The sequence below is a fragment of the Oncorhynchus nerka genome, linkage group LG26, assembly GCF_034236695.1.
Source record: "Oncorhynchus nerka isolate Pitt River linkage group LG26, Oner_Uvic_2.0, whole genome shotgun sequence".
NCBI lineage: Eukaryota > Metazoa > Chordata > Actinopteri > Salmoniformes > Salmonidae > Oncorhynchus > Oncorhynchus nerka.
Genome location: NC_088421.1, coordinates 34,452,356 through 34,470,675, shown reverse-complemented (window position 1 = coordinate 34,470,675; position 18,320 = coordinate 34,452,356). Strand labels below are relative to the sequence as shown.

Genomic DNA, 18,320 nt, shown 5'->3' with positions numbered 1-18,320 from the left:
TTTGAAAACCTACCAACCAGTAAGAATTCCAGCTCTCACAGACCTGTTTTCTTTAAGAAGCCCTCCTGTTCTCCACTCATTACCTGTATTAACTGCACCTGTTTTAACCCGTTACCTGTATAAAAGACACCTGTCCACACACTCAATCAAACAGACTCCAACCTCTCCACAATGGCCAAGACCAGAGAGCTGTGTAAGGACATCAGGGATAAAATTATAGACCTGCACAAGGCTGGGATGGGCTACAGGACAATAGGCAAGCAGCTTGGTGAGAAGGCAACAACTGTTGGCGCAATTATTCGAAAATGGAAGAAGTTCAAGATGACGGTCAATCACCCTCTGTCTGGGGCTCCATGCAAGATCTCACCTCGTGGGGCATCAATGATCATGAGGAAGGTGAGGAATCAGCCCAGAACTACACGGCAGGACCTGGTCAATGACCTGAAGAGAGCTGGGACCACAGTCTCAAAGAAAACCATTAGTAACACACTACGCCGTCATGGATTAAAATCCTGCAGCTCACGCAAGGTTCCCCTACCTCAAGCCAGTGCATGTCCAGGCCCGTCTGAAGTTTGCCAATGACCATCTGGATGATCCAGAGGAGGAATGGGAGAAGGTCATGTGGTCTGATGAGACAAAAATAGCTTTTTGGTCTAAACTCCACTCGCCGTGTTTGGAGGAAGAAGAAGGATGAGTACAACCAAGAACACCATCCCAACTGTGAAGCATGGAGGTGGAAACATCATTCTTTCGGGATGCTTTTCTGCAAAGGGGACAGGACGACTGCACCGTATTGAGGGGAGGATGGATGGGGCCATGTATCGCGAGATCTTGGCCAACAACCTCCTTCCCTCAGTAAGAGCATTGAAGATGGGTCCTGGCTGGGTCTTCCAGCATGACAACGACCCGAAACACACAGCCAGGGCAACTAAGGAGTGGCTCCGTAAGAAGCATCTCAAGGTCCTGGAGTGGCCTAGCCAGTCTCCAGACCTGAACCCAATAGAAAATCTTTGGAGGGAGCTGAAAGTCCCTATTGCCCAGCGACAGCCCCGAAACCTGAAGGATCTGGAGAAGGTCTGTATGGAGGAGTGGGCCAAAATCCCTGCTACAGTGTGTGTAAACCTGGTCAAGAACTACAGGAAACATATGATCTCTGTAATTACAAACAAAGGTTTCTGTACCAAATATTAAGTTCTGCTTTTCTGATGTATCAAATAGTTATGCCATGCAATAAAATGCAAATTAATTATTTAAAAATCATACAATGTGATTTTCTGGATTTTTGAAGTTTAAGTGTACATATGATAAAAATTACAGACCTCTACATGCTTTGTAAGTAGGAAAACCTGCAAAATCGGCAGTGTATCAAATACTTGTTCTCCCCACTGTATGTGTCATGCACATTGTGGAACAGAGTTCCCACTCACAGAGAGGGTAGGGGCTGTAGGAGTTGGGGGACGACTGCTGCTCTTTGGTCTGCAGGTCGGGTAGGCCCGGAGCCTGGGGGTGGCCTGGGAACAAGTCCAGGGCTGATTTGCCTTGGCCGTGGTGCAGGCCGGAGGAGGAGAGGGAGCCGAGGGTCTGCTGCTGCTTCATCAGCAGGGCCTGGGCCAGCTGTCTCTGGTGCTGTTGGATCTGCTGCTGCATGTTATTGATTGTACGTGCAACCTGCAGGAAGAGGAAGTGACATCAGAGAGAGACACAAAGCTGGTGGTCAGTTTATCTGTGAGCCAGCAGAGAACACAGGAAAAACATCAATGGGACAGTTGCTCGAGAGAAGGGCAAGTATAGCCCCTTATACATACATCTGCTTCTACTAAAGATTAACCACCCAGGTTCTCAAATTCACCAGGCTAGGAACCCAGGTATGTCTGCAAAGCACATACACCCCCTCTGCTATAGTAGAATGGTAAAACGTTTGGGTTTTACCCCAGTATGAGGCCTGGCTGGGTTCAGGATCAGTAGATATGAAAGGCAGAGATGGGTGAAACTAGTGGGCTGTATTTGAGAGGAGGGACACAGAGGGACACAGAGGGACACTCACGTGCTGCTCCTGCTGTCGGATGGGACCAGAAACATTACGCTGCGCCTGCAACATCTGCTGTTGAATTTGTAAACGCTGGTACGCCTGCAGAGGATCACACGTTTACACACTAATCTACAGACACATATGTACAGAAATATGCACGTGCACACACACACACCATTTTCTGGTTGCTACAGAATGCGATCAGTCAAAACCCAAGGGTTTTTCACATCTCTAAGGCAACGAGGCAGTAGAGGAGTGTATGATATAAGTGTGTACAGAGTGTATCTGCATAGTGTTTATATGGAGGAGTCCTACAGTAAACTGAGAGGAGACCAGAAGAGGACTCACCAGTTGCAGCTGGTATAGTTGGTTCAAAAGGGTCATATGCTGAGGGTTTATTGGAGAGGTTAAAAGTGCAGGATTCAGACCAATGTTTTTTGCTGCAAACTGTAAGAGCTGTGCTTGAACCTGGACAAGAGAGAGACCAAAAGATTCCGTTTTAGAAACCATAAACTAAGTACGAGAAAAAACGGTAGACAGGACTGAGGCGCTTATGCACGTAAACTATGCTGAGGGGAGCTGAAAAATGTGTGTGTGTGTGTATGATTCTATATATGATTGCAAGTGTGTTCGTGTATGTGTGTGTGAGTGAGGGGAGATACTTGGAGGGGGCTGAGAGGTGTGTGGTATTCCCCAGGTCGTATTCATTAGGCACTAAATACGAGACAATGAATCCAAACAAGGATCCCTCCCTACCTGAACTTTTCTAATAACAACCTCTCACTTTCACGGTCCATGTTGTGTGTGTGTGTACCTGAGGGGAGAGAAACTGAGGCACTTGAGCGCGTAGACTAGGCTGGGAGGAGCCGAGAGGCGGCACTGGCGGCTGAGGAGGAGGCTGCTGCATGGCCCGGGCTTGTGCTGCACCGCTACAGCCCAACATTCCACTCTGCATCTGGGAGGGAGGAGAGGGAGGTGGAAACCAGGGTGGAACAGCATGATGATAGGGACCCACTATTCTGCACTGTTGAGGAAGAACTGCAAGTCTGCATGTCTCTGAACCGTTTACAGCCACGTGACCAATAAACTTTCATTTAGATTCATAAAAAGTCCAACAAGATTTAACAGGCTAGACAAAACCCCAGTGAAAAATCTAAACTTAAATACAGGCTCCCTCTAGCTCTGTCTGTCCCCTGCCAGTCCGTCCGTCCGTCCATCCATCTCCCTCTCTGCCTATCAGTGTGCCAACCAGTCCTCTCTGCCTATCAGTGTGCCAACCAGTCCTCTCTGCCTATCAGTGTGCCAACCAGTCCTCTCTGCCTATCAGTGTGCCAACCAGTCCTCTCTGCCTATCAGTATGCCAACCAGTCCTCTCTGCCTATCAGTATGCCAACCAGGCCTTCCTCTTCTCAGACTCCTATCTTCTCCTAGCAGTCTTTCATTCAACTCCACATTACCCCCAATTCTGCTTATGGCACCTGCCTGTTGCCTGTCTGCTGTCTAAACCCCACATAGCCGTAGATAGTGTGCTGCCTACCTGTCTGCTGTCTAAACCCCACATAGCCGTAGACAGTGTGCTGCCTACCTGCCTGTCTGCTGTCTAAACCCCACATACCGTGACCTGTCTGCTGTCTAAACCCCACATAGCCGTAGACAGTGTGCTGCCTACCTGTGTCTGCTGTCTAAACCCCACATAGCCTGCAGTCTGCCTAAAACCCCACATAGCCGTAGACAGTGTGCTGCCTGTCTGTTGCCTGTCTGCTGTCTAAACCCCACATAGCCGTAGACAGTGTGCTGCCTACCTGCTGCTGCCTGTCTGCTGTCTAAACCCCACATAGCCGTAGACAGTGTGCTGCCTACCTGCCTGTTGCTGTCTGTGCAGTGTGCTGCCTGTCTGCTGTCTAAACCCCACATAGCCGTAGACAGTGTGCTGCCTACCTGTCTGTTGCCTGTCTGCTGTCTAAACCCCACATAGCCGTAGACAGTGTGCTGCCTACCTGTCTGTTGCCTGTCTGCTGTCTAAACCCCACATAGCCGTAGACAGTGTGCTGCCTGTCTGCTGTCTAAACCCCACATAGCCGTAGACAGTGTGCTGCCTACCCCCACATGTCTGTGCTGCCTGTCTGCCTGTCTAAACCCCACATAGCCGTAGACAGTGTGCTGCCTACCTGCTGTTGCCTGTCTGCTGTCTAAACCCCACATAGCCGTAGACAGTGTGCTGCCTACCTGCCTGTCTGCTGTCTAAACCCCACATAGCCGTAGACAGTGTGCTGCCTACCTGTCTGTTGCCTGTCTGCTGTCTAAACCCCACATAGCCGTAGACAGTGTGCTGCCTACCTGCCTGTCTGCTGTCTAAACCCCACATAGCCGTAGACAGTGTGCTGCCTACCTGTCCTGTCTGCTGTCTAAACCCCACATAGCCGTAGACAGTGTGCTGCCTACCTGCCTGTTGCCTGTCTGCTGTCTAAACCCCACATAGCCGTAGACAGTGTGCTGCCTACCTGCCTGTTTGCTGTCTAAACCCCACATAGCCGTAGACAGTGTGCTGCCTACCTGCCTGTCTGCTGTCTAAACCCCACATAGCCGTAGACAGTGTGCTGCCTACCTGCCTGTCTGCTGTCTAAACCCCACATAGCCGTAGACAGTGTGCTGCCTACCTGCCTGTCTGCTGTCTAAACCCCACATAGCCGTAGACAGTGTGCTGCCTACCTGCCTGTCTGCTGTCTAAACCCCACATAGCCGTAGACAGTGTGCTGCCTACCTGTCTGTCTGCTGTCTAAACCCCACATAGCCGTAGACAGTGTGCTGCCTACCTGTCTGCTGTCTAAACCCCACATAGCCGTAGACAGTGTGCTGCCTACCTGCCTGTCTGCTGTCTAAACCCCACATAGCCGTAGACAGTGTGCTGCCTGCCTGTCTGCTGTCTAAACCCCACATAGCCGTAGACAGTGTGCTGCCTACCTGCCTGTTGCCTGTCTGCTGTCTAAACCCCACATAGCCGTAGACAGTGTGCTGCCTACCTGCCTGTCTGCTGTCTAAACCCCACATAGCCGTAGACAGTGTGCTGCCTACCTGCCTGTTGCCTGTCTGCTGTCTAAACCCCACATAGCCGTAGACAGTGTGCTGCCTACCTGCCTGTTGCCTGTCTGCTGTCTAAACCCCACATAGCCGTAGACAGTGTGCTGCCTACCTGCCTGTCTGCTGTCTAAACCCCACATAGCCGTAGACAGTGTGCTGCCTACCTGCCTGTTTGCTGTCTAAACCCCACATAGCCGTAGACAGTGTGCTGCCTACCTGCCTGTTGCCTGTCTGCTGTCTAAACCCCACATAGCCGTAGACAGTGTGCTGCCTACCTGCCTGTCTGCTGTCTAAACCCCACATAGCCGTAGACAGTGTGCTGCCTACCTGTCTGCCTGTCTGCTGTCTAAACCCCACATAGCCGTAGACAGTGTGCTGCCTACCTGTCTGTCTGCTGTCTAAACCCCACATAGCCGTAGACAGTGTGCTGCCTACCTGCCTGTCTGCTGTCTAAACCCCACATAGCCGTAGACAGTGTGCTGCCTACCTGCCTGTCTGTCCTGCCTGTCCTAAACCCCACATAGCCGTAGACAGTGTGCTGCCTACCTGCCTGTCTGCTGTCTAAACCCCACATAGCCGTAGACAGTGTGCACCTGTGTCTGCTGTCTAAACCCCACATAGCCTGTGCTGCCTACCTGCCTGTCCTGTCTGTGTCTAAACCCCACATAGCCGTAGACAGTGTGCTGCCTACCTGCCTGTCTGCTGTCTAAACCCCACATAGCCGTAGACAGTGTGCTGCCTACCTGCCTGTCTGCTGTCTAAACCCCACATAGCCGTAGACAGTGTGCTGCCTACCTGCCTGTCTGCTGTCTAAACCCCACATAGCCGTAGACAGTGTGCTGCCTACCTGCCTGTCTGCTGTCTAAACCCCACATAGCCGTAGACAGTGTGCTGCCTACCTGCCTGTCTGCTGTCTAAACCCCACATAGCCGTAGACAGTGTGCTGCCTACCTGCCTGTCTGCTGTCTAAACCCCACATAGCCGTAGACAGTGTGCTGCCTACCTGCCTGTCTGCTGTCTAAACCCCACATAGCCGTAGACAGTGTGCTGCCTACCTGCCTGTTGCCTGTCTGCTGTCTAAACCCCACATAGCCGTAGACAGTGTGCTGCCTACCTGCCTGTCTGCTGTCTAAACCCCACATAGCCGTAGACAGTGTGCTGCCTACCTGTCTGTCTGCTGTCTAAACCCCACATAGCCGTAGACAGTGTGCTGCCTACCTGCCTGTTGCCTGTCTGCTGTCTAAACCCCACATAGCCGTAGACAGTGTGCTGCCTACCTGCCTGTCTGCTGTCTAAACCCCACATAGCCGTAGACAGTGTGCTGCCTACCTGCCATAGACAGTGTGCTGCCTAAACCCCACATAGCCGTAGACAGTGTGCTGCCTGTCTGCTGTCTAAACCCCACATAGCCATGACAGTGTGCTGCCTACCTGTCTGTCTGCTGTCTAAACCCCACATAGCCGTAGACAGTGTGCTGCCTACCTGCCTGTTGCCTGTCTGTCTGTCTAAACCCCACATAGCCGTAGACAGTGTGCTGCCTACCTGCCTGTCTGCTGTCTAAACCCCACATAGCCTGACAGTGTGCTGCCTGTGTCTGCTGTCTAAACCCCACATAGCCGTAGACAGTGTGCTGCCTACCTGCCTGTCTGCTGACAGTGTGCTGCCTAAACCTGCCTGTCTGCTGTCTAAACCCCACATAGCCGTAGACAGTGTGCTGCCTACCTGCCTGTCTGCTGTCTAAACCCCACATAGCCGTAGACAGTGTGCTGCCTAAACCTGTAGACCTGCCTGTCTGCTGTCTAAACCCCACATAGCCGTAGACAGTGTGCTGCCTACCTGTCTGTCTGCTGTCTAAACCCCACATAGCCGTAGACAGTGTGCTGCCTACCTGTCTGTCTGCTGTCTAAACCCCACATAGCCGTAGACAGTGTGCTGCCTACCTGCCTGTCTGCTGTCTAAACCCCACATAGCCGTAGACAGTGTGCTGCCTACTGTCTGCTGCCTGTCTGCTGTCTAAACCCCACATAGCCGTAGACAGTGTGCTGCCTACCTGCCTGTCTGCTGTCTAAACCCCACATAGCCGTAGACAGTGTCTGTCTGCCCCACATAGCCTGCCTGCCTACCTGCCTGTCTGCTGTCTAAACCCCACATGCCTGACAGTGTGCTGCCTACCTGCCTGTCTGTCTGTCTAAACCCCACATAGCCGTAGACAGTGTGCTGCCCCACATAGCCTGCCTGTCTGTCTGCTGTCTAAACCCCACATAGCCGTAGACAGTGTGCTGCCTACCTGCCTGTCTGCTGTCTAAACCCCACATAGCCGTCAGTGTGCTGCCTACCTGTGTCTGCTGTCTAAACCCCACATAGCCGTAGACAGTGTGCTGCCTACCTGCCTGTCTGCTGTCTAAACCCCACATAGCCGTAGACAGTGTGCTGCCTACCTGCCTGTCTGCTGTCTGTCCGTAGACAGTGTGCTGCCTACCTGCCTGTCTGCTGTCTAAACCCCACATAGCCGTAGACAGTGTGCTGCCTACCTGTCTGTTGCCTGTCTGCTGTCTAAACCCCACAAACCCCACATGCCGTAGACAGTGTGCTGCCTACCTGCCTGTTGCCTGTCTGCTGTCTAAACCCCACATAGCCGTAGACAGTGTGCTGCCTACCTGCCTGTCTGCTGTCTAAACCCCACATAGCCGTAGACAGTGTGCTGCCTACCTGCCTGTCTGCTGTCTAAACCCCACATAGCCGTGTGCTGCCTAAACCCCACATAGCCTGACAGTGTGCCTGTCCTGCCTGTCTGCTGTCTAAACCCCACATAGCCGTAGACAGTGTGCTGCCTACCTGTCTGCTGTCTAAACCCCACATAGCCGTAGACAGTGTGCTGCCTACCTGCCTGTCTGTCTGCTGTCTAAACCCCACATAGCCGTAGACAGTGTGCTGCCTACCTGCCTGTGTGCTGTCTGCTGTCTAAACCCCACATAGCCGTAGACAGTGTGCTGCTGCTGTCTAAACCCCACATGCCTGTGCTGCCTACCTGCCTGTCTGCTGTCTAAACCCCACATAGCCGTAGACAGTGTGCTGCCTACCTGCCTGTCTGCTGTCTAAACCCCACATAGCCGTAGACAGTGTGTGCTGTCTGTCTAAACCCCACATAGCCTACCTGCCTGTCTGCTGTCTAAACCCCACATAGCCGTAGACAGTGTGCTGCCTACCTGCCTGTCTGCTGTCTAAACCCCACATAGCCGTAGACAGTGTGCTGCCTACCTGTCTGTCTGCTGTCTAAACCCCACATAGCCGTAGACAGTGTGCTGCCTACCTGCCTGTTGCCTGTCTGCTGTCTAAACCCCACATAGCCGTAGACAGTGTGCTGCCTACCTGCCTGTCTGCTGTCTAAACCCCACATAGCCGTAGACAGTGTGCTGCCTACCTGTCTGTCTGCTGTCTAAACCCCACATAGCCGTAGACAGTGTGCTGCCTACCTGCCTGTCTGCTGTCTGTCTGCTGTCTAAACCCCACATAGCCGTAGACAGTGTGCTGCCTACCTGCCTGTCTGCTGTCTAAACCCCACATAGCCGTAGACAGTGTGCTGCCTACCTGCCTGTCTGCTGTCTAAACCCCACATAGCCGTAGACAGTGTGCTGCCTACCTGCCTGTCTGCTGTCTAAACCCCACATAGCCTGACAGTGTGCTGCCTACCTGCCTGTCTGCTGTCTAAACCCCACATAGCCGTAGACAGTGTGCTGCCTACCTGCCTGTCTGCTGTCTAAACCCCACATAGCCGTAGACAGTGTGCTGCCTACCTGCCTGTCTGCTGTCTAAACCCCACATAGCCGTAGACAGTGTGCTGCCTACCTGTCTGCTGTCTAAACCCCACATAGCCGTAGACAGTGTGCTGTCTGCTAAACCCCACATAGCCGTAGACAGTGTGCTGCCTACCTGTGTCTGCTGTCTAAACCCCACATAGCCGTAGACAGTGTGCTGCCTACCTGCCTGTCTGCTGTCTAAACCCCACATAGCCGTAGACAGTGTGCTGCCTACCTGCCTGTCTGCTGTCTAAACCCCACATAGCCGTAGACAGTGTGCTGCCTACCTGCCTGTCTGCTGTCTAAACCCCACATAGCCGTAGACAGTGTGCTGCCTACCTGCCTGTCTGCTGTCTAAACCCCACATAGCCGTAGACAGTGTGCTGCCTACCTGCCTGTCTGCTGTCTAAACCCCACATAGCCGTAGACAGTGTGCTGCCTACCTGCCTGTTGCCTGTCTGCTGTCTAAACCCCACATAGCCGTAGACAGTGTGCTGCCTACCTGTCTGTTGCCTGTCTGCTGTCTAAACCCCACATAGCCGTAGACAGTGTGCTGCCTACCTGCCTGTCTGTCTGCTGTCTAAACCCCACATAGCCGTAGACAGTGTGCAGTGTGTCTGCTGTCTAAACCCCACATGCCGTAGACAGTGTGCTGCCTGTCTGCTGTCTAAACCCCACATAGCCGTAGACAGTGTGCTGCCTACCTGTCTGTCTGCTGTCTAAACCCCACATAGCCTGCCTACCTGCCTGTTGTAAACCCCACATAGCCGTACAGTGTGCTGCCTACCTGCCTGTTGCTGTCTAAACCCCACATAGCCGTAGACAGTGTGCTGCCTACCTGTGTCTGCTGTCTAAACCCCACATAGCCGTAGACAGTGTGCTGCCTACCTGTCTGTCTGCTGTCTAAACCCCACATAGCCGTAGACAGTGTGCTGCCTACCTGCCTGTCTGCTGTCTAAACCCCACATAGCCGTGACAGTGTGCTGCCTACCTGCCTGTCTGCTGTCTAAACCCCACATAGCCGTAGACAGTGTGCTGCCTACCTGTCTGTCTGCTGTCTAAACCCCACATAGCCGTAGACAGTGTGCTGCCTACCTGCCTGTCTGCTGTCTAAACCCCACATAGCCGTAGACAGTGTGCCTGCCTCTAAACCCCACATAGCCGTGCCTACTGCTGTCTAAACCCCACATAGCCGTAGACAGTGTGCTGCCTACCTGCCTGTTGCCTGTCTGCTGTCTAAACCCCACATAGCCGTAGACAGTGTGCTGCCTACCTGCCTGCCGTGCCTGTCTGCTGTCTAAACCCCACATAGCCGTAGACAGTGTGCTGCCTACCTGTCTGTCCTGTCTGCTGTCTAAACCCCACATAGCCGTAGACAGTGTGCTGCCTACCTGCCTGTTGCCTGTCTGCTGTCTAAACCCCACATAGCCGTGAGACAGTGTGCTGCCTACCTGTGTCTGCTGTCTAAACCCCACATAGCCGTAGACAGTGTGCTGCCTGTCCTGTCCTGTTGCCTGTCTGCTGTCTAAACCCCACATAGCCGTAGACAGTGTGCTGCCTAGTGTGCTGTCTAAACCCCACATGCCTGTGTGCTGCCCTGCCTGTCTGCTGTCTACCTGTCTGCTGTCTGTCTAAACCCCACATAGCCGTAGACAGTGTGCTGCCTACCTGCCTGTTGCTGTCTGTCTAAACCCCACATAGCCGTAGACAGTGTGCTGCCTACCTGCCTGTCTGCTGCTGTCTAAACCCCTGCAGTGTGCTGCCTTGCCTGTCTGCTGTCTAAACCCCACATAGCCGTAGACAGTGTGCTGCCTACCTGCCTGTTGCCTGCTGCTAAACCCCACATAGCCGTAGACAGTGTGCTGCCTGTCTGTCTGTCTAAACCCCACATAGCCGTAGACAGTGTGCTGCCTACCTGTCTGTCTGCTGTCTAAACCCCACATAGCCGTAGCCGTAGACAGTGTGCTGCCTAAACCCCACATAGCCGTGCCTACCTGCCTGTTGCCTGTCTGCTGTCTAAACCCCACATAGCCGTAGACAGTGTGCTGCCTACCTGTCTGTCTGCTGCCTAGCCTGACCTGTTGCCTAAACAGTGTGCTGCCTACCTGCCTGTTTGCTGTCTAAACCCCACATAGCCGTAGACAGTGTGCTGCCTACCTGCCTGTCTGCTGTCTAAACCCCACATAGCCGTAGACAGTGTGCTGCCTACCTGCCTGTCTGCTGTCTAAACCCCACATAGCCGTAGACAGTGTGCTGCCTACCTGCCTGTTGCCTGTCTGCTGTCTAAACCCCACATAGCCGTAGACAGTGTGCTGCCTACCTGTCTGTTGTTCAAGTTTTGCATGGCTAGGCCCTGTGGGCCGCCCAGGCCCTGGCTGGATAGAGGCAGGGAGGGGAGTTTCAGGCCGAGGGGGCCGGGGGAACAAGGCATAAATGGTGAGGAGGTATGGACGTCCTCCACCAGGCTACCAACACCGTCCTGCGCCCACACAGACAGCCACAGAGGGAGAGCGTCACCATTACACTCTCAATGGGTGGATACATAGAAACTGAACCTTGCCCTGTTCAGAACAGAATCTGTTCCCTCATAACTAGTGAAGAATAGAACAAACACACTATTGAGTGAGTTACACAACAGTGTGATGTACAGTATTATATTGTTCGCTTTTTAAAAAAATATATTTTTTGATTCCTTGATAAGTTATTTTCCATGGTTCCCCAGAACACTAGTCTGCCCTGGCTATACAGCATCTTCTCATTGAAGAACCCATGGACAATATAGGAGTGTGTGATGTTGGGGAGTGGGTCAGGGGTCATTACCTTGTCGAGGAAAGGGGAGCGATCTGAGGACTCTTTGGAGTGGAGGGGAGGCCGGCAGCCCATTGGCCCCTTGCTGATCAGACAGTTGTTGTAGTCGGACATGCCCATCCCCCGCCTGTCCAGCTCCGTCTTCTTCTCCAACAGAGCACCTGAGAGAGACAGAGTAGCGAGAGTAGTGACAAACAGAGAGCAGTGAGAGAACACAGGGATATCACCAACACAGATACAGTCAGTGACAGTGATATGGACTGCATCAGGAACAAGGAGTTAACAGAGTGTATTGAGGACTGGGAGAAGAGACTTACTCATGGCCTGGTCCAGGTTCATGTTGTTCCTCTTCAGAGCCTCCTCGGCTGGATCTCTCTGGACACACACACACACACGAACAGCTGTCAGCAGAAATATCTCACAAACATGCATGTGTACGTGTGGTCCTGTGTGGCTCAGTTGGTAGGAACATGGAGCTAGCCACGCCAGGAAGGCGGGTTTGATTCCAGCGGGGTTTGATTCCCACGGGGGCTACCAAAATATATGCATTCACTGTTGTATTAAAGTGTCTGCTAAATGGCATGTTATATTATTTTCAGATTTCTATGTATACAGATTACATCAGTGTGGAGTTTGACCCCAGAGGTAGTAGCAGGTAGCAGCACTCACAGGGAAGCCCATGTCTGTCAGCTGCTTGATCAGGCGATTCATGATCCAGGCTTCCTCCTGCTTGCCTGGAATCTTCCCCTTGGGTGGGGCCTTCCTGGGTCTGTTGCCCCAGGAGTTGCTCTCCTGGGAGGCCTGGCTGCTCCACATGTCCCCGTCGTCAGGGTCCCACTGGCCCCCAGACAAACCCATGTCCTCCCCGCCACCTCCGCCACCCCAGCCGTCTTGCATAGATTTGGGGGCTGCAGAGGGAGGAGGAGGAAATGTTGTGTTACTATCTTTTCAAATTCATTTTCATCCACAATCCTCCACAACGTTTTAAGTCACCAGCTGCCACTGATTATGACGTAATATATTTGTATTGGTTCTGACAGTGGGGTATATGTATTGGTTCTGACAGTGGGGTACTTGTAATGGTTCTGACAGTGGGGTACTTGTATTGGTTCTGACAGTGGGGTACTTGTATTGGTTCTGACAGTGGGGTACTTGTATTGGTTCTGACAGTGGGGTACTTGTATTGGTTCTGACAGTGGGGTACTTGTATTGGTTCTGACAGTGGGGTACTTGTATTGGTTCTGCCAGTGGGGTACTTGTATTGGTTCTGCCAGTGGGGTACTTGTATTGGTTCTGCCAGTGGGGTACTTCTGCCAGTGGGGTTACTTGTATTGGTTCTGCCAGTGGGGTACTTGTATTGGTTCTGCCAGTGGGGTACTTTATTGTATTGGTTCTGCCAGTGGGGTATTGGTTCTGCCAGTGGGGTACTTGTATTGGTTCTGCCAGTGGGGTACTTGTATTGGTTCTGCCAGTGGGGTACTTGTATTGGTTCTGCCAGTGGGGTACTTGTATTGGTTCTGCCAGTGGGGTACTTGTATTGGTTCTGCCAGTGGGGTATTGGTTCTGCCAGTGGGGTACTTGTATTGGTTCTGCCAGTGGGGTACTTGTATTGGTTCTGTATTGGTTCTGCCAGTGGGGTACTTGTATTGGTTCTGCCAGTGGGGTACTTGTATTGGTTCTGACAGTGGGGTACTTGTATTGGTTCTGAAGTGGGGTACTTGTATTGGTTCTGCCAGTTTGTATGACAGGGGGTACTTGTATTTCTGGTTCTGGTTCTGCCAGTGGGGTACTTGTATTGGTTCTGCCAGTGGGGTACTTGTATTGGTTCTGCCAGTGGGGTACTTGTATTGGTTCTGCCAGTGGGGTACTTGTATTGGTTCTGCCAGTGGGGTACTTGTATTGGTTCTGCCAGTGGGGTACTTGTATTGGTTCTGCCAGTGGGGTACTTGTATTGGTTCTGCCAGTGGGGTACTTGTATTGTTCTGCCAGTGGGGTTGGTTCTGCCAGTGGGGTACTTGTATTGGTTCTGCCAGTGGGGTACTTGTATTGGTTCTGCCAGTGGGGTACTTGTATTGGTTCTGCCAGTTGTATTGGTTCTGCCAGTGGGGTACTTGTATTGGTTCTGCCAGTGGGGTACTTGTATTGGTTCTGCCAGTGGGGTACTTGTATTGGTTCTGCCAGTGGGGTACTTGTCTTGTATTGGTTCTGCCAGTGGGGTACTTGTATTGGTTCTGCCAGTGGGGTACTTGTATTGGTTCTGCCAGTGGGGTACTTGTATTGGTTCTGCCAGTGGGGTACTTGTATTGGTTCTGCCAGTGGGGTACTTGTATTGGTTCTGCCAGTGGGGTTTGTATTGGTTCTGCCAGTGGGGTACTTGTATTGGTTCTGCCAGTGGGGTACTTGTATTGGTTCTGCCAGTGGGGTACTTGTATTGGTTCTGCCATTGGTTCTGCCAGTGGGGTACAGTTCTGGGGGGGGTACTTGTATTGGTTCTGCCAGTGGGGTACTTGTATTGGTTCTGCCAGTGGGGTACTTGTATTGGTTCTGACAGTGGGGTACTTGTATTGGTTCTGCCAGTGGGGTACTTGTATTGGTTCTGCCAGTGGGGTACTTGTATTGGTTCTGCCAGTGGGGTATTTGTATTGGTTCTGCCAGTGGGGTATTTGTATTGGTTCTGCCAGTGGGGTATTTGTATTGGTTCTGCCAGTGGGGTATTTGTATTGGTTCTGCCAGTGGGGTATTTGTATTGGTTCTGCCAGTGGGGTATTTGTATTGGTTCTGAGTGGGGTACAGGTTCTGGGGGGTACTTGTATTGGTTCTGACAGTGGGGTACTTGTATTGGTTCTGACAGTGGGGTACTTGTATTGGTTCTGACAGTGGGGTACTTGTATTGGTTCTGACGCGGGGTTACTTGTATTGGTTCTGACGCGGGGTTACTTGTATTGGTTCTGACGCGGGGTTACTTGTATTGGTTCTGACGCGGGGTTACTTGTATTGGTTCTGACGCGGGGTTACTTGTATTGGTTCTGACAGTGGGGTTACTTGTATTGGTTCTGACAGTGGGGTACTTGTATTGGTTCTGACAGTGGGGTACTTGTATTGGTTCTGACAGTGGGGTTACTTGTATTGGTTCTGCCAGTGGGGTTACTTGTATTGGTTCTGCCAGTGGGGTACTTGTATTGGTTCTGCCAGTGGGGTATTTGTATTGGTTCTGCCAGTGGGGTACTTGTATTGGTTCTGCCAGTGGGGTACTTGTACTTGGGGTATTGTATTGTTCTGCCAGTGGGGTACTTGTATTGGTTCTGCCAGTGGGGTACTTGTATTGGTTCTTGGGGTACTATTGGTTCTGCCAGTGGGGTACTTGTATTGGTTCTGCCAGTGGGGTACTTGTATTGGTTCTGCCAGTGGGGTACTTGTATTGGTTCTGCCAGTGGGGTACTTGTATTGGTTCTGACAGTGGGGTACTTGTATTGGTTCTGACAGTGGGGTACTTGTATTGGTTCTGACAGTGGGGTACTTGTATTGGTTCTGACAGTGGGGTACTTGTATTGGTTCTGACAGTGGGGTATTTGTATTGGTTCTGACAGTGGGGTACTTGTATTGGTTCTGACAGTGGGGTACTTGTATTGGTTCTGACAGTGGGGTACTTGTATTGGTTCTGACAGTGGGTGACTTGTATTGGTTCTGACAGTGGGGTACTTGTATTGGTTCTGACAGTGGGTGACTTGTATTGGTTCTGACAGTGGGGTACTTGTATTGGTTCTGACAGTGGGTTACTTGTATTGGTTCTGACAGTGGGGTACTTGTATTGGTTCTGACAGTGGGGTATTTGTATTGGTTCTGACAGTGGGGTACTTGTATTGGTTCTGACAGTGGGGTATTTGTATTGGTTCTGACAGTGGGGTATTTGTATTGGTTCTGACAGTGGGGTATTTGAATTGTCAGTTGATTTAGACTTATTTTAGAATAGCACAGCCATGCACTGGTAAAGTTCATAAAGAAAGACTATTGGAGAATACAGTGTGTATTCAGCCTGCCACCAGAGGTCAGTGTAGCTGCATACTAAGGGAGTCAATTTGTTTTCAGCAATTATATTTCCATAACTTATCAAAACGTGTTTTCTCATGGCTTTCCTGTTCCTCTGCAGCAGACATATTGTGAGCAATATGTTCGGAACATCGAAACGCAATAAAATCACAGTATCAATTCGTATTACACATAGGATATGTATTGCGATTCTCATGATTCTATCAGCACGCAATGTAGCCTGCAGGTAGCCTAGAGGTCTAGTGTCTGCAGGTAGCCTAGAGGTCTAGTGTCTGCAGGTAGCCTAGAGGTCTAGTGTCTGCAGGTAGCCTAGAGGTCTAGTGTCTGCAGGTAGCCTAGAGGTCTAGTGTCTGCAGGTAGCCTAGAGGTCTAGTGTCTGCAGGTAGCCTAGAGGTCTAGGCTACCTTGCGTAGCCTGCCGGTTGTTGGTTTGAATCCTTGAGCCGACTAGGTGCAAAATCTGTTGACGTGCCCTTGATCAAGGCACTTAACCCTAATTGTTACTGTAAGTTGCTCTGGATAAGAGCGTCTGCTAAATGACTAAAATGTTAACCATTTTGTAATGTCATGAGGTCCCAGCCATAATGAAAACATCAGCAATTTCGATGAATCAGGAAAAATCAGATCTAATCTATAAAATGTACTAGAGTCCTTCTCACCTGGTTTGCAAGGTGCAGATCCAAGGGGTGGGTTGCCCCGTCTGTAGGGTTCAGGGCTGTTGTCACCCACACCCCAGCCCCCATGGCTCCCGGTGGGTTTTCCCCAGGCGGAGGTCCCGTTGTCCACGCTGACCAGAGGGGGAGCAGGCTCCCCCCAGGAGGGCTCTGGTTTGGGGTGGGCACTGGAAGGCTCCCCCCAGCCTAGGAACAGGATGACTTTGATAAGGGCACACATGGATTGGATAACAGTACAGAGAACAACAGACCCAAAACAAACTCTTGCTCTGGAACCTTAGGTCCATTTTGTTCACATGTTATAGGTCCAAAAGGCTCCTTATCAGTTTCTACCCCCAAGCCATAAGACGGCTGAACAATTAATCGAATGGCTGCCCCTCACCCTGTTAATTATCTATGCATAGTCACTTTACCCCTACCTACATGTACATATTACCTCCACTACCCCGTACTCCCACACACTGACTCGGTACCGGTACCCGCGGTATATAATCTTGTTATTGTTACTTTTTAATGTATTTTTCTTAACAAAATATTTACTAAATTAACTAAACTCTTATTTCCTTAAAACTGCACTGTTGGTTAAGGGCTTGCAAGTAAGCATTTCACGGTAAGGTCTACATACACCTGTTGTGTTCAGCGCATGTGATTTGTTTTTGATCCTACAGGAGAAACCCCTGCACTGACATTCATACACCTAACAAAATGCATGTATTGTCAATTTCAACATTATGTGCATCCTTGTTCTAAATCTAAGTTTAAACAGTCACAATGTAACAAAAACATCTAAGAAAATCATATTGCTCAAATGTACCATTCCTAACCTTTCTTTTCCTGGTTTCTACAATGCCCCTTTATGCAGGACAGGCTGGACTTTGGCCAGTCCAGGACAGAGGAGGCCGTTTAACTCTTGGCCCTGTCTGTAGTAACCAGTTGGCCTGGCTGAGAGTCAGGCAGCCCCATCTCTGCCTGTGCCAGTTTGTCTATTGCTCCAAGAGGTCTACTTCCTGGATCAGATTTCACTCTCTCAGTTATGATCATCTCCTCATCTCCTTTCCGTCATGACCACTGATGTTAAAGAAATCAATAGCTTGTCATTTTAAGTATCAGGGTTATGTGGGAAAGGAGTGAAGGAAACTAAAGACATATTTCAGTGTTTACTGTATGGACACACAACTTTTATTGTATTATTTTGTGTTGCATGGTTGATTGTGGTGCATAAAAGAGCAGCATATGGGGCAGTGACTAGCCAGAACCAGCAGGGATCTAAACTCTCCCTCTCTCCTCCTCCTCCTCCTCCTCCTCCTCCGCTCCTCCGCCCCTCCTCCGCCCCTCCTCCCTCCTCCCCCGCTCCTCCGCTCCCTCTCTCCGCCCCCTCCTCCTCCCTCCTCCTCCTCCCTCTCCCCCCCTCCTCCTCCTCCCTCTCCCCGCCCCCTCCTCCCCCTCCTCCTCCGCTCCCTCCCGCCCCCTCCTCCTCCGCCCCTCTCTCCCCCCCTCCTCCTCCGCTCCCTCACCCCTCCTCCTCCTCCTCCCTCTCCCCTCCTCCTCCTCCGCTCCCTCTCCCCCCTCCTCCTCCCTCCCCCTCCCGCTCCCTCTCCCCCTCCTCCGCTCCCTCTCCCCGCTCCCTCTCCCCCCTCCTCCTCCTCCGCTCCCTCTCCCTCCTCCCTCCGCCCCTCTCCGCCCCCTCCTCCTCCTCCCTCCCCCCGCTCCCTCTCCCCCCCTCCTCCTCCTCCGCTCCCCTCTAACTACTGACAGATGGTGGTTACTCCTATAATCACACACTTCCTCCACAGCTCAAACGTTTTGTGGCTCCAATCGCTATTTTCACAAGCCGGGTTAGTAAACAGCATTCTTGGGCTTCCTCCGCCACGTGTGCCCCCGTGAGGTT

The 18,320-nt window shown here is 51.7% G+C and overlaps 1 protein-coding gene across 8 annotated transcripts in view; it reads right to left on the bottom strand.

Moving 5' to 3' along the window:
- Positions 1-18,320, bottom strand: part of tnrc6c1 (trinucleotide repeat containing adaptor 6C1) — a 105,073-nt gene that overhangs the window by 17,979 nt on the left and 68,774 nt on the right. For 6 of the 8 annotated variants that reach the window (XM_065010512.1, XM_065010514.1, XM_065010515.1 and 3 more), the window contains 9 exons: positions 16,418-16,618; positions 12,382-12,620; positions 12,030-12,087; positions 11,725-11,873; positions 11,225-11,383; positions 2,844-2,984; positions 2,378-2,497; positions 2,045-2,128; positions 1,428-1,668 (listed from right to left, as the gene is read on the bottom strand). In XM_065010512.1, the coding sequence (XP_064866584.1) occupies positions 1,428-1,668; positions 2,045-2,128; positions 2,378-2,497; positions 2,844-2,984; positions 11,225-11,383; positions 11,725-11,873; positions 12,030-12,087; positions 12,382-12,620; positions 16,418-16,618 (1,392 nt within the window). The remainder of the gene's footprint in view (positions 1-1,427; positions 1,669-2,044; positions 2,129-2,377; positions 2,498-2,843; positions 2,985-11,224; positions 11,384-11,724; positions 11,874-12,029; positions 12,088-12,381; positions 12,621-16,417; positions 16,619-18,320) is intronic. The other 2 variants (XM_065010517.1, XM_065010518.1) reach the window with 2 other exon arrangements.